Below are 14,114 nucleotides of genomic sequence, written 5' to 3' on the forward strand. Positions count from 1 at the left end.
TTTTTTTTCCCCAACTACAGTACAATACATACAATGAAATTTACTGTCTTAACCATTTTTAAGTATATAGTTCAGTGACATTAAGTACATTCATAATGCCTACAACCATTACCATCATCCATCTCTAGAACTTTTTCATCTTCCCCAATTGAAACTTTACATCCATTCAACAATAAAGCCCCATCTCTCCCGCCCCCTAGCCCCGGTCAACCATTACTCTGCCTTCTATCTCTATAAATCTTACTACTCTAGGCATCCCAGTAAGTGCAATCATATAATATTTGTCCTTTTGTGACTGGCTTATTTCACTTACCTTAAAAGATTCACCCATGTTGTAGCATGTGTCTGAATATACTTCCTTTTAAATGTTGAATACTATTCCATTGTATGTGTAATACTACATTTTGTTTATCTCCTTCTTTGTCTATGGACATTTGGGTTATTTCTACCTTTTGGCTATTGTGAATTTCCATTCCTTCTTATCCTACCCTTAGCCATACTCTACCCATGATGTTCTTTCATATATTTTTAAATAATTAAAATTCAATTCTAGGCTTTCATTTTTCAATACCCATAGTTTACTTGTTTTCAGTAACCTAACTCCTAGTATTTTTTAATTATTAAAATAATTATATTAAAAGTATTATATACTCCAAAAAAATAGAAAAGAAAAATCAAACAACTGCAAACTCACTCCCAAAATATAAATATGTTTTTTAAAGATTTTGTTTATGTATTAGAGAGAGGGAGCATGAGCAGGAGGAGGGACAAAGGGAGAAGGAGGAGCCTCCCCGCTGAGCAGGGGGCCCTATGCATGAAAAATAAGTCTCCTTCCTACAAACTACCTTTCCAAAGGTAACAACTTGACCAATTTTACAAAGCTTTCCTGAGCTGACCAATGAATGGATATGTAATTTTGAATCCTGCTTTTTTCCAATTATCATTTAATGTTGGGCATTTTCTCACATTATTAAAATTCCTTGCAAACAGTTTACTGGCTACATATCAGCTTATAACAGCCTGTACTTTATTGACCTGTTCCCCTAAATTTCAACCTTTGCATTGTTCACAAGTTTTTTTTTACTATAATGAGTATCTAAGCATGTAAATCATCTACATTTCTGATTATGTCTTTAGGACAGATGACTAAAAGTGCATAAGACACTATACATTTATGTTTAAGAAAATATTCTCATCACAAAAGAAAAATATATAGTTTACCTTTTTCTTTTTTCGTCCTAGTATCAGTCAAACAGGCTTTGGAGCTGCCCAGAGCAACCAGCCACCTCTGTCTTTCCGCCGCGTTCACCGCCTTCATGTAGAAATGCTGTTCGCCTGGAATGATTAATTCCATTCTTGTGTTGTCTGCTGAATGGACTATGATAATAAACATGGGGGAAATACAGTCATGAACTTAATTAGGGGAGACTCAAATAATCACTCGTACAGTGTTAGAGGTTTTAGACACCTAAAACAAGAAGTCGAGCTTCAGGATGCAGGCATTGCTTCTCCTTAAAGGGCTGTCTAGTGGCCTTGCAAAACCACATGCTCACATATACTCATGCTGGCAGGGTCCCAAAGTCGTGGGAAAGAGAAAGAGAAAACAGCACTGACAACTAAAAAACTCCCTCTCTACGGGTTGCCTATACTACTTTTGATACACAGGCACTGTCACACTTATCACACAGGTTTTACTGATTTCTTTGAAAGAAAAGGCTGTTTTTATCCCCCAAACCTAGGACAGTGCCTGACATTCAGAAGAAGCCCAATACATGGTAGCTAAGGCCACCTTCCATTAGCACAGCAGTCCTCAACTAAGGGCACAGCATAAGCATGAGTATTTGAGACCTTCTCTTTCCTACCATCCCCCCTGCTCTCCTAAACCACTCCCCCTGATACTCTGACAAAAAAGAACTAATCAAGGATCATAGTGAGCCAATCCTCAATCCTTGTTGTAAGACTAAATTTGTGCTACATCGTCCTTAATCAACAAGTATTTACTCAGCTCAAAGGAGTGACGGTAGAGGGGGAAGGAGAGGAGAAAGAAAGGAGTCTTTGCTCTAACAGAGCTGACACTTTAGCCAGGGAAACAAACTGACACACTAAAAATAATCAAAACAACTAAATGATAAACTCTTTGGTATGAAGACATCATATGTAACTGAACTGAGAAAAAGTAAGAAAAGGTAGGAAATAAGCCTTCGGGAAGAAGGATTTGACAACAGTAGGATTTAGTTAAGAGAAAAACTGCATAAAAAAGGCCTAGATGAGGAAATAAACACAATATGTAGGGAGGAGACAAGCCTAAATAGAGCCTTGTGTTGTATTACATGGTAATGATATTCATGAATGGACAAACTGAGTTGAGCCAAATTTTCAGGGGCCCTGAAAGTCTGGAAGAAGCCTTAATTTATATGATTAATTACTGAAAATACTGACTAGATGTACTATGGCAAATAGTGCCACAAAAGCTTGGCTAGCTTATTATTCTACTTAAAAAGACCATCCTTGGACGTGGATAGTGAAATACATAAATATGCAACATTCAATGATGGGTGCAAAAGATTTCCAAGGTAGGATAAAACCCCCAGGCTCCAAGAGTAACTTTTTTGGCTACTTGTTAATACTAGTGAAAGTATCAATAGCTACCTCAAAAGAAAACAAACCTCAAATTTCTAATAATTGTTGCTACAAATGAAAATAAGATGACTCCTTTTTTTTTCTTTTTTTAAGTAGGATCCATGCCCAGTGTGGAACTTGAACTCACAACCCTGAGATCGAGTTGCACGCTCCACCAACTTAGCCAGCCAGATGCTCAAAGATGACTCCTTTTAAAACATACCAAAATTGGTGTATTAACCAAGGATGTCTCCTCCAAAGTAGTCACCTGAGAAGACAACAAACTTAAGAACAAGGCTCCCAAAATATCCAATTCTTTAGCATAAAATGGACAAGACCTCTATATGCAAAACTGTAAAACATTATTAAAATTAAAAACCTAATTAAATATAGGAATATACCATGTTAATAGGTCATAAGACTCAGTACTGTCAAGAACACAATTCTTCCCAAATTGATGTACAGATTCAATACAATGCCAGTCAAAATTCTAGCAGACATTTGTGGAAATTTACAAGCAGATTCTAATATGCATTAAGGAAATGTAAAGGACCAATAATAGCCAAGACAATCCTGAAAAAGAACAAAGTTAGAAGACTTAGACTATCAGATATGAGGAAGTATAAAGCTAAAAGAAATTAAGACAGTGTGATATTGGCACAAGGATATAAAGCAGGTCCTTGGAACAAAAAACAGTCCAGAAAAAGACCCAATGTACACGGTCACTCACCTTGTGAGGAAGACATTCCTAAGGAGCACTAGGTGAAAGATTGATATTTTCTATAATTGATATTCAGTCAATTGAATATCCTTATAAGAAAAAAATGAATCTTAACCCCTGCTGATACCATACATAAAAATAAATTTTAAGTCAATCACAGACCTAATATCGACAAGGTAAAACAATAAGCCTTCAAGAAGAAAAAAGATTTCCTAAGCAGGACATAAAAAGCTCTGATTTTAAAAACTGAAAAATTGGACTTTATTGAAATTAAGAATTTTTTCATCAAAAGATACCTTTAATAGAAAGAAAATGCAACCTACAAAGTGGAAGAAGATCCTCACAATACAAAGACTCGTTCGGACTATATAAAAAATTCCTACAAATCAACATGAAAGATAGCCCAATGTAGAAATTAGGCTAACGACTTGAAAAGGGACTCCAAAAGAAGAAAATGTTCAAATGGCTAATTAATATCTGAAAAAAAACACCTCATCATCAGTTATTGAAGAAATACAAGTTAAAACCACCACAAGATACCATAATATACACAAGAAATATTCAAAAAATTTAAAACTAATAATCAAGTTCTGGAAAGAATGCAAAGCACCTGGAACTCTCATGCTCTGCTAGTTCAAGAATAAATTGATACAACCACTTTGGTAAACAGTTTGGCATTATCTGTGACAAAATTTCTCTCCTTGATCGAACTTCAGTCAGGTTCCCTCTGCTTGACTGGGGCTGACCTTGGGCTTCCATCTCTGTCCTTATAGGATCCAATTTTAGCAGGAATTCCACTAAGTCAGTTTAGCTAGAATCCTCCACCATCAATATCTGATTACCCCCAATGTCTGAACAACTCCCTCTACCCCCAATATACTCCAGGTATATTGATCACCCTGGCCAGCCTTCAGCAAGAATCCTTAAGATCGGTTTAGCCAGAATGGCCCCTATTCCCTGGTGTCTTCTCTTAGTAATTTTCCATCCACCAATCTCCCCCCTCCAATCCTTGGCTACAAATTTCCACTTTTCTTTTTTTTTTTTTTTAAAGATTTTATTTATTTATTTGTCAGAGAGAGAGAGAGAGCAAGAGCGAGCACAGAGTGGCAGGCAGAGTCAGAGGGAGAAGCAGGCTCCCCGCGGAGCAAGGAGCCTGATGTGGGACTCGATCCCAGGACGCTGGGATCATGACCTGAGCCAAAGGCAGCTGCTTAACCAACTGAGCCACCCAGGCGTCCCTCCACTTTTCTTATCATATTCAGAATTGAGCCCAATCTCTATCCCCTACTGCAAAACCCCATTGCAGTAGCCCCTATACCTATCATAAAAGACCTGAATAAAGTCAGCCTTACTAGCAAGTGTCAAGAATAATTTTCTCCTTATAATTCTATTAAAGCTAAATGTATGAATACAGAATGCCTCAGCAATTCTACTCCACTTCCAGATATATACTGAAGAGAAATGCATACATATGTTCAACAAAAGAAATATATAAGAATCTGTATGGCAGCTTTACTCACTATAATCCCAAATGGAAAAACATATATACACATCAATACTAAAATGGATAGCCAAATTGTGGGATATTCATACAGCAGAAATACTACAAATCAATACGAATGATTGAACTACCATTACACAGAACAAGGATGAATTCCACAATGTTGAGTAAAAGAAGCCAACACACACACAAAATACTGATTTATTCTATTTATAAAATGTTCAAAAGTGGGCAATATTTATCTATGGCAATAAAAGATTAATGGTTACTTTTTAGAGGGATTAGTGGCTGAGGAGACAGGATAATATCCCAGCATCTGGAATACTGATAATATCCGAATTCTTTTTTTTTTTTTTAAGATTTTATTTATTTATTTGACAGAGACACACACAGCAAGAGAGGGAACACAAGCAGCGGGAGTGGGAGGGAGAGAAGTAGGCTTTCCGCTGAGCAAGGAGCCCGATGTGGGGCTTGATCTCAGGACCCTGGGATCATGACCTGAGCTGAAGGCAGACACTTAAAGACTGAGCCACCCAGGTGCCCCTAATATTTGAATTCTTAATCTGATTGATGATTACATGAGTGTGTGAACTTTGTAAACATTCTTCGAGCTGAATATTTAAGATCTGTTCCCTTTTCTGTATGTTATTCTTGAATAGAATGATTACTTCCAACAAACAACAACAGCAAAAATGCTGCCATAGCTTGAAACATTTTAGAATTGCCTTGGGATTCTACTACTAAGTTTTTTAAATATCCTCAAGGGTGGAGAATCTTTGAACTTTGTAGTTTGATTTCTGACTCTCACCAAATATCATTTGGAATCAAATCTGGGGAATAAAATAAGACAAAATCATTATCTTAAAAACAAAAAACAAAAAACCAAAAAAAAAAAAAAAAAAACCTCATGCTTTGAATGTGCTTTTCTTGTGCGATTTATAAATTGGTTCATAAGGCAATTCTTTTTTTTTTTTAAGATTTTATTTATTTATGTGCAAGAGAGAGAAAGCGCACGCACGCACAGCAGACAGAGAACCAGACTCCCTGCCAAGCAGGAAGCCTGATGTGGTGTTTGATCCCAGGACCCTGAGATCATGACCTGAGCCAAAGGCAACTACTTAACTGAATGAGCCACCCCAGGGCCCCCATATGGTAATTCTAAAAGAGGAGTTCTGAAGTGTTACAGATGATGATGGTGCAATTAAAAATAAGTACATCAAAAGTGAGTACCTGGAAAGCTAACACTTATTGGTATACATTTCAGTATGTTTGTTAAAAATAAACAACAAAATTATATCACATATATTTCAGGGAAGATGAAAAAAAAAAACTAGGCTGAAGTGTTTCTCTACCTTAGATAGCCATGACTTCCTTCCATTAGAACAGCAGTAATTCTCAACTACCGGGAGCATGTTACAATCACTTGGCAGACATGTGCATTTTGGAGAAAGCTCCCTGGATGACACTGATCTACCCCGTTATAAATCACTGCCGCTGAAAGTGTCCCAGTGGTAGGAAGTCTTAAATGAATGTGAAGAACCAGATGTGTAGCAAGCGAAAATTCTATTTTGTCTCCATGGCTAAATCATACAAAAAACTACCATGATACCACACAAATTTAGCAGTCCAGCCCTGGAAAATAAAACGTAACCCATTAGCTGCTGCTTTGGTTTAATCTAAATAAGAAAATGCACAGAGCAGTGAGATTACTCTGAAGTGTCTGACAGCTATGACCAAGAGTTCACCGTGTCAAAAGTAGTACTCTTCAGGAAGGACAAGTATCCAAGCTACAGAGGAAAAATGAAAAAGGCCTGTAGGTGTTTTAGTTTTTCCTTCAATTCCCTGAAAAATTCAGTACTTTTTATCATTTTGTCTGATCTCTCCTCTAGTGTTTTAGTTTTTCCTTCAATTCCCTCAAGAATTCAGTACTTTTTATCATTTTGTCTGATCTCTCCTCTAGTGTTTTAGTTTTTCCTTCAATTCCCTCAAGAATTCAGTACTTTTTATCATTTTGTCTGATCTCTCCTACCTACCTCAACCCCCCACACACAGCCCAATCACATGTCCAAATGAATCAATGGTCTATGAATCCTTCCATCATGAAAATTAAAGCATGACCTATCACTTTATTTCTTCTCTTTTGGAAGAAAAGAAAATATCTCTATTCCCCAGAAGAGCTTATCTCTGATTCAGCAAAGAACCAGAGTTTATGACTCTGTTTTATCAAAAACCAGACAGAGCTTGCCTCATTATCTTCAACTTTTTTTTTTTTTAAATAAGCTCTATGCCCAACGTGGGGCTTGAACTCATGACCCCAAGATCAAGAGTTGTACCTCTACCAACTTGAGCCAGCCAGACGCCCTGCCTCATCATCTTCAAAGCTCAGCTTCTAATCTTCACAATACCTTTACAATGAGAATGAAAGAAAACACTTGCGGACTCTGTATGCTATTGAAATAGCATCCCCAAGAGACTTTTTTTCAGGTCCAAATTAGAAGACCAACACTGAGATTTTTGAACTTCAATTCAAAGTACATGTATAAAAGGAGAAATGTAAAAAACTGTGCTTAATAATGCTAAGTGCCACTCTTAATTACTAAGCAAATAGATGATATTAGAAGATCTCCATTGGACTAGAAATGCTTTTTTTCCTCTTTTTAGACTACAATGAAGAATGCTTTACTTACCTAACTTCAAGTTTCTCTAATTCCATGTATTCACTTACCTTTAATTTCACAAACTGCCATCTTTATACTTCCTTTGCTCCCTTTGCAAACATCATCTTGTGAATCATAGTAGGACAGGATTCCATTATCTAGAACAAACCAACGAGGCTGCCAACCTACAAAGATTATAATAATAAGAAATTACTTTAATCACATAGAAATCTATGATTTCTAAGATTTGTCATCCATGTTTTCTTGGTTCTAAAGTAACATTCTGACAATGAAATTTTTTTTTTTTTTTTAAAGATTTTATTTATTTGACAGAGAGATCACAAGTAGGCAGAGAGGCAGGCAGAGAGAGAGAGGAGGAAGCAGGCTCCCTGCTGAGCAGAGAGCCCGATGCGGGACTCGATCCTAGGAGTCTGAGATCATGACCTGAGCCGAAGGCAGCGGCTTAACCCACTGAGCCACCCAGGCGCCCCCTGACAATGAAATTTTTAATGGCCAAATCTTACCCAAAATGTTCTTGCCGCAATCCCACTTTGCTAGGAGAGCCTTCTCCAGAAATCTGTCGGTCAGCATAAATATAGGGAGTAATACCTGTATTCTGACTCACAACCTTCTTCTTAACAACCCATGAGACTCATCCTCAATAATGTTATAATAATATAATATTATAATAACCCTACACAGGATAAAACATGACTTCCCCCTTTTCCTGAAGGGAACAGAGTTGGGTTTCAACATAATGAAAAAAGCAACAGAAACGTGGATTCCAGCCCTAGTTCTATTCTCACTCTTTAGTTAGATAAGCTGAAAAAAAATTTTCCATTTCAGTAAATATCAAAAATTCTCAGTCTTCATGAGCGATTGAACAAGATGACCTCTCAGGTGCCACTCAGCCTTTCAATTCTGCAATGCGACCTTCCCTCTTCTACATGTAGCCTAAGCAAACTCCCCTGCACAAGTGAGTGTTGAATGAATTCTAATCTCTTCCACAGAAGCTGCATATTCTGTGGCGATAACATGGATTTCCCACATTCCCTCTCTCCTTGCCTTGCTGTACACAGCTCAGGCAGAAATGCTAGAAACTGCAATCATTCATTTCATTTGTGTTTACTCAGTGACCAGATCACACAACTGTCACAGACTTGGCTCTAAGGCAAAGCTGAGAATGAGGTTATGGCTTTCCTCAGAGTTCAACTGTTACTCTTACAAGCCAAACTCAGTGATCCCTAAAATCTTATCAAGCATGCTACTAATTTACAACAGTTCACTGATTAATAACAGAGTGACCATGACCACAGTGCCTCACTAAAGCCAGTGTGACTCTCCTTGTTCTTTCTGTAACTATTAAATCACAATTCAGCCTGGTCACATTAGACACAGCCTGCTATATGCTTAATCAATTCAGTTTTTCCAGGGCCAAAGAGTACCAACACAGTGGCAGATGGGAGATTCATTCTTACCCCCGATACAAACGCAGGACTTATCTCCCCAAATGGCTTTTCCTGTAACACTTGTGAAATGACAGGATCAAGTCATCATAAAAAGGTTAAATTTCAGAAGAGAGAATGTCATAATACAGTTCAGAAAGCTGGATATCCAAAATAATTAAAATACATTTCAAACACTAAAAAAAATCTTATTATGAAACACTACAACTCCTAATAAGGCCTAGCAAATTAAAAAGTTAAGTTCTTTTGGTACATGAACTTTATCTTGTTTATCATTATGTTCCCAGCACCTAGAATGTGCCTGGCACATAACAGGTGCTAAAAAAAAAAAAAGTATCAATGATTAAACTAGTGATTAAATACTAGAAAAGTGAGATATTGCATGTTATCCATGAGAGTAAAGATATGCAATATATTGCATGAGCATATGTTGTATATTGAGTATGTACAGAAATGGTGAAAACATTATCTTTCCAAACACTAATTCACTGTGGCAAACAAATTATAAGCAGGGTGGTAAAAGTATACTCCACCCCAGGTCCAGGGTGCCTTTAAGACAAACTGTGATTTTGTAAGCCTTCTTTATTGAGATTCAATATCTCTTTAAAACAAATGAGTAAAATGACTCATTTATAATTTGCAGCAACTTGAAAGGTGATCATGCTTAATAAAATAATTGAGACTGTTAGTTATCTCTATACACCTTTGTGAAGAAATGTTTAATCAAAACAATCTAATTGATTCACACATTTATATAACAAAGGACTATATCTCTTTGAAAAAAATTCAGAGGCATTCTTTAAAAAAAAAAAAAAAACTTTCGTTTTATCTCCAACTACCAAATGTTACTGAAATCCTTATTCTCTACAAAGAACACATTCTCAAAGAACACTGTCATGAAACTAAAAAGTTCCTTCAACATCATTCAGTACGAACAGCTGCTCATTCTTCTGACCTAAGATGAACTAAAATTAATAATCATCATGCCACCAAGTCAAATTTATATTTTTAAAATGGAATTCTTCCAAACAAAGATCTCCTTTCAGCAAGCTTCTACAATGCATACTAGCAGTTAGCTTAAATGCTCCGCAAAGACTAAAAGCTTAAGCACATGTGGTTAAAAGCTCAACCAGCTGGTGCTCAGTGCCCTAGATGAGAAAGATGGCCACCAAGACCACATTTCGCTCCAGGAATAAATTATGACTCATATGGCTCATGTTAGTAATCACCCATTGCTCTAGGCTAGCATTAAGTGGTTCCTCCCAAGACGCTGTAGACACTATGCTTATGAAAGTTTGCAATGAGATGATCATCTGCATCTCAAAGCATAGAAACCACTGTCTTTAAAGTTAATACTGTACTTCAAGTAAACAGGGTAACTGTTCTCACAACTGCCCCCCAAAAATGTTTAAGAACAAAATACATACCTTGGTTTTTAAAAGCTTCCTGCTAAAACATGTTATTTATAGAAACAAACTGTTTGACATTTTAATGAGCAAATGTCAAATGAGCAAAATAAAACATGCATGTATGATAAATGTTAAAGCATTTGCTGCTATAAATCAGGCTTTAGCGTTCTAATTAATCAGAAAGAAAGAAGAGACAGAGAAGGGAAGAGAGAGAAAGAAAGAAAAGAAAAGAAAATGGGAAAAGAAAAGAAAAAGAAAGAGAAAGAAAGGTAGGTAGGTAGGATGAAAGGAAGAAAGGAAGGAGGGAGCAACCCTAGCTCAATGCTTATGCCCTAAAGTGTTTATGGGCAGATTTTGCACATGGTCAGGGTGGACACAAGTTGAGTGTACCTGCAGTTACCAAGGCTAACTTTGGGTAACTTTTCAATACTTTGGGCAAAGTATATAAGTGGGTAGGGAATCAAGATGTCTATATTACACTAGAACAAGAAATCTATTTGCTACTTAATCTTCCTTTAAACTCACTTCCTTTCCTCTAATGTGTTGAGATCATAGAATTCTGGAGTTGAAAGGCAGCTTTCAAGATAAACTAATTGACCATCCTGTACTTCACAAACTGAGATCCTGAGAGGGTAAGTGACTTGTCCTTACTGTTGGTTGACGGCAGAGATGGGACTACAACTCAGAATTAAGGGTCTTTAAATGGGCCAGGCTCTTGGTGTCACGGAAAAAGCCCCTTCCCTGCTGATCTTTCATTTCTACAGAAACACAGATTCTTGGGAGTTTTTCCTTCCAACCTGCTTCATGGGTAACACTGACTGTTCCACTTCTGTGTACTGCACCGTCCTCCACTATTTCTCACACTTACCTTAATTCCAAAACATAAAGATAGCACACGGACAACCAACTCCTAAGAGAATGTTATCTGGGAACAGTTTAACAACTTTAACAAGAGAACTTTTAAAATAAACCGTGCTAAAATGTTCTACAAATTTAAATATATATATATATAGAAAAGTTTCCCTAAAATTAAATCTTGATCGTACAGGATCCATTCTAGTCCTACACCCTGACAACTCAGTTATTAACAAAATGCAGAATCAAGTGTGGATAAGGATGGAGATTGCAACCACACACGCAGTGTGACTGGAAATTGTTACCGAAGCCAGGGGAGGAAATAAGCATTATTACACGGGGAAAGAAGTGGTCAGGCACACTTCCCACCGCCAGGAAGATGCGCAGTCTCGAACCGTCCCCTGCAGAGGCCAGTTCTAACAAGGGACGGAGGGAAGGATTAAGCCCGGGAAGCCAAGGGAGCCCATTCTCCGCGAGGGTCACTGCAGGCCAAGCAGACGGAAAGGCCCCTGACCCTCTTTTTCCGCAGCCTCCCCACATAAACCCTCCGGAGGCCCCCGTCTCTCCCCGCCAATACCCACCCCCCCGCCGGGTACCCGAGCCCTCTGACCTGTGAGATAGTTGGTCCACTTGTACAGAACCCCCTCCATGCTTCAGAGCCCGGCGCCGCGCATCCTCCTGGCCGGGCGCCGGCCGCGGTGCTGGGTAGGCGCGGAGCCTGGGCAGCCCCTCCCGGCCCGCCCCGGCACTCCCCGGGCAACCCCGCCGGCACCGAGCCGCCCTGAGCCCGCGCGCGCGCCGCCGGGACGTGGCGGCCCTTAGAGGCCCGGGCGGCGGCCGCCGCTTGAAGCTCGGGGGCCGCGAGGCGCGGACTCAGACATCCCCGGGCGAGCCTCGGCGGCGGCGGCGACAAAATCACGACCGCAACCCGCTTTCGGCTCGCGCGTCCACCACACGGCTGTTCCCTCCCGCGCCCCGGCGTTCCCTCCTCCTCGCCCGCCTTCCTTCCCACCCCCCCGGGCCTCCCCGTTTGTTTTCATTGACCCCGACGTCGCTTTCACTTCCTGGATGAAAGGGGCCGGCTCGTCCCGGGAAACCCCTCCCCGGCGGCGGGGCTGGAAGAGCGGGCGCGGCCTGGCTGCCGGGTCGCGGCGCTGGAGGCTGCGGGAGAGGACTGGCGGCCGCGGCGCACCCTTCACCTCCCAGTCCCGCCGCCTGACTCGTCCTCATTCTCCCTCAGGCCCTCGGCCGGCGGTCCGGGGGCTCCTCACACTTCTCCCCCCGCCCCGGGGAGGCATGGACCCACCACGCGGTGGAGCTAAAGCCTCCGAGCCCGGGCGGGCGGACTGGGACCCCGTGGCGCTCTCGGCCCCCCGTAGCCCCGACGAACTGCCCGCGCACTCGTCCTGGTGCGCGGTAGGTTTTCCTATCGCAGAGCCTCAGGTCCTTCCGGTGGTTGTTTCAAGAACGTGAAAGACTACCTATTTCTGTGTCCCTCGTACCCTCCCCAAATTCAGAGAGCCCAAGAAATTATCTCCTAGGAAGATATCCCCTCGGGGTGCCGCTACGAACCCTCCGGCAAGGAACGGTGAGGGGCCCCAAGAACAGTCACCATGCCCACAATTAACCTCAGATAGCCACGACTTCATCTAGAATATAAAACACGGAACCAAACTTTGGAATTTATTTATTTTTTTTCTTATAGAAATAAAGACTTTCCCCTAGCTTTTGTGATTTTAAGAAATCCTGTTTGGAAATGATCATCTTACATAATGACAATAATTCCGATTTATGAAATGCTGCAGGCTTTACGCCAGGCAGGCTCGGTGCTGCGGTTTCGCTTAGCAGGGCCGAGGTACACCAGGCAGAACGAACTCTCTCTTTCCAGAACCTAACCCAGGCCTGCGCTGAAGGTTTTCTGGTCTGGGTAAATAGTCTTTGGGTATTCACTTGGAAATCAGGTGAATTGGTGAACAATGGGTACAGAGATGGGTATTCACTTGGAAATCAGGTGAATTGGTGAACAATGGGTACAGAGATGGGTATTCACTTGGAAATCAGGTGAATTGGTGAACAATGGGTACAGAGATGGGTAGATGGTGGCGTAAAAAAAAGTCGAATAGAGTTACGAGTTAATGATAGAATCCAAGTGATGACTAGAAGGCCGCGGGAATGGGGCAATAAAATTCAGTTTTTCTGTATGTTTGAAAGATTTCATACTAAAATGTTGGGTGGGGTAAAAGCTGGTTTTGTGCCAAACTTGGTGAAATCCCTACTGTGCATTAGCTGTGAGATTGAAAAGGCCAAATACTCAAATAACTTCATTTCCTCCTCGGTGCACCGTGGATGGTTACCAACCTCGCGGAGCTGGTAAGAGAAGGGACACCGTCAGGTTTTCCCCCAACTCCCATGGGCCCTCAGTCGAGGGCGGCCCGGAGGCCGCCAGCAGCAGGTCCCCCAATCTCCGGAGTTGGTTGGTGGGAAACGCCTTTAAACGGTAGAGGAGCAGCAGCACCTGTTTACTCCCGACCAGGTGGCCTTCAGATGGTGTGTGGCTTAGCCTGGGACCTCTTAATGCGTGACTCCGCCCCCTGAAGGTGCTTTCAAGGACCTACCAGAGGCAGAATGCCTCCCCAGATGCCCACCAGCGCCATGTGGGTCTGAGGAGAAACCTTGTACGCCCAGAAATGACAGCCGTATTCTCTGACTACAACATCCCACCACCAGGCCGTTTAATTCTTTTTCCTGTTTCATTTTAGGAAACGAGATCATTACCAGCGAATGCTGAGGAAACCTTCTGTAAAATATGCGGATTTAACGAGAAGCGGTGCAAGAGTTCAGTCCTGCCTTAACGACTAATGACAGCGATCCAAAGCCTCGGGTACC

General features: G+C 40.8%; 1 protein-coding gene across 4 annotated transcripts in view; it reads right to left on the bottom strand.

The window, feature by feature from the left end:
• PLEKHA3 (pleckstrin homology domain containing A3) overlaps positions 1–14,089 on the bottom strand; it is a 28,190-nt gene extending 14,101 nt beyond the window's left edge. Inside the window, exons 1-4 of one of the 4 annotated variants that reach the window (XM_059166921.1) lie at positions 14,004–14,089; positions 7,567–7,683; positions 6,587–6,628; positions 1,222–1,377 (exon numbers count right to left, since the gene is read on the bottom strand). In XM_059166921.1, coding sequence (XP_059022904.1) covers positions 1,222–1,354 — 133 coding nt within the window. In that variant the 5' untranslated portion in view covers positions 1,355–1,377; positions 6,587–6,628; positions 7,567–7,683; positions 14,004–14,089. Of the gene's footprint in view, positions 1–1,221; positions 1,378–6,586; positions 6,629–7,566; positions 7,684–11,838; positions 12,254–14,003 lie in introns of those variants that run through there. The other 3 variants (XM_059166920.1, XM_059166919.1, XM_059166917.1) reach the window with 3 other exon arrangements.
• Positions 14,090–14,114: the final 25 nt, after the last annotated feature.

This window comes from Mustela lutreola, chromosome 3 (assembly GCF_030435805.1).
Source record: "Mustela lutreola isolate mMusLut2 chromosome 3, mMusLut2.pri, whole genome shotgun sequence".
Classification (NCBI taxonomy): Eukaryota; Metazoa; Chordata; class Mammalia; order Carnivora; family Mustelidae; genus Mustela; species Mustela lutreola.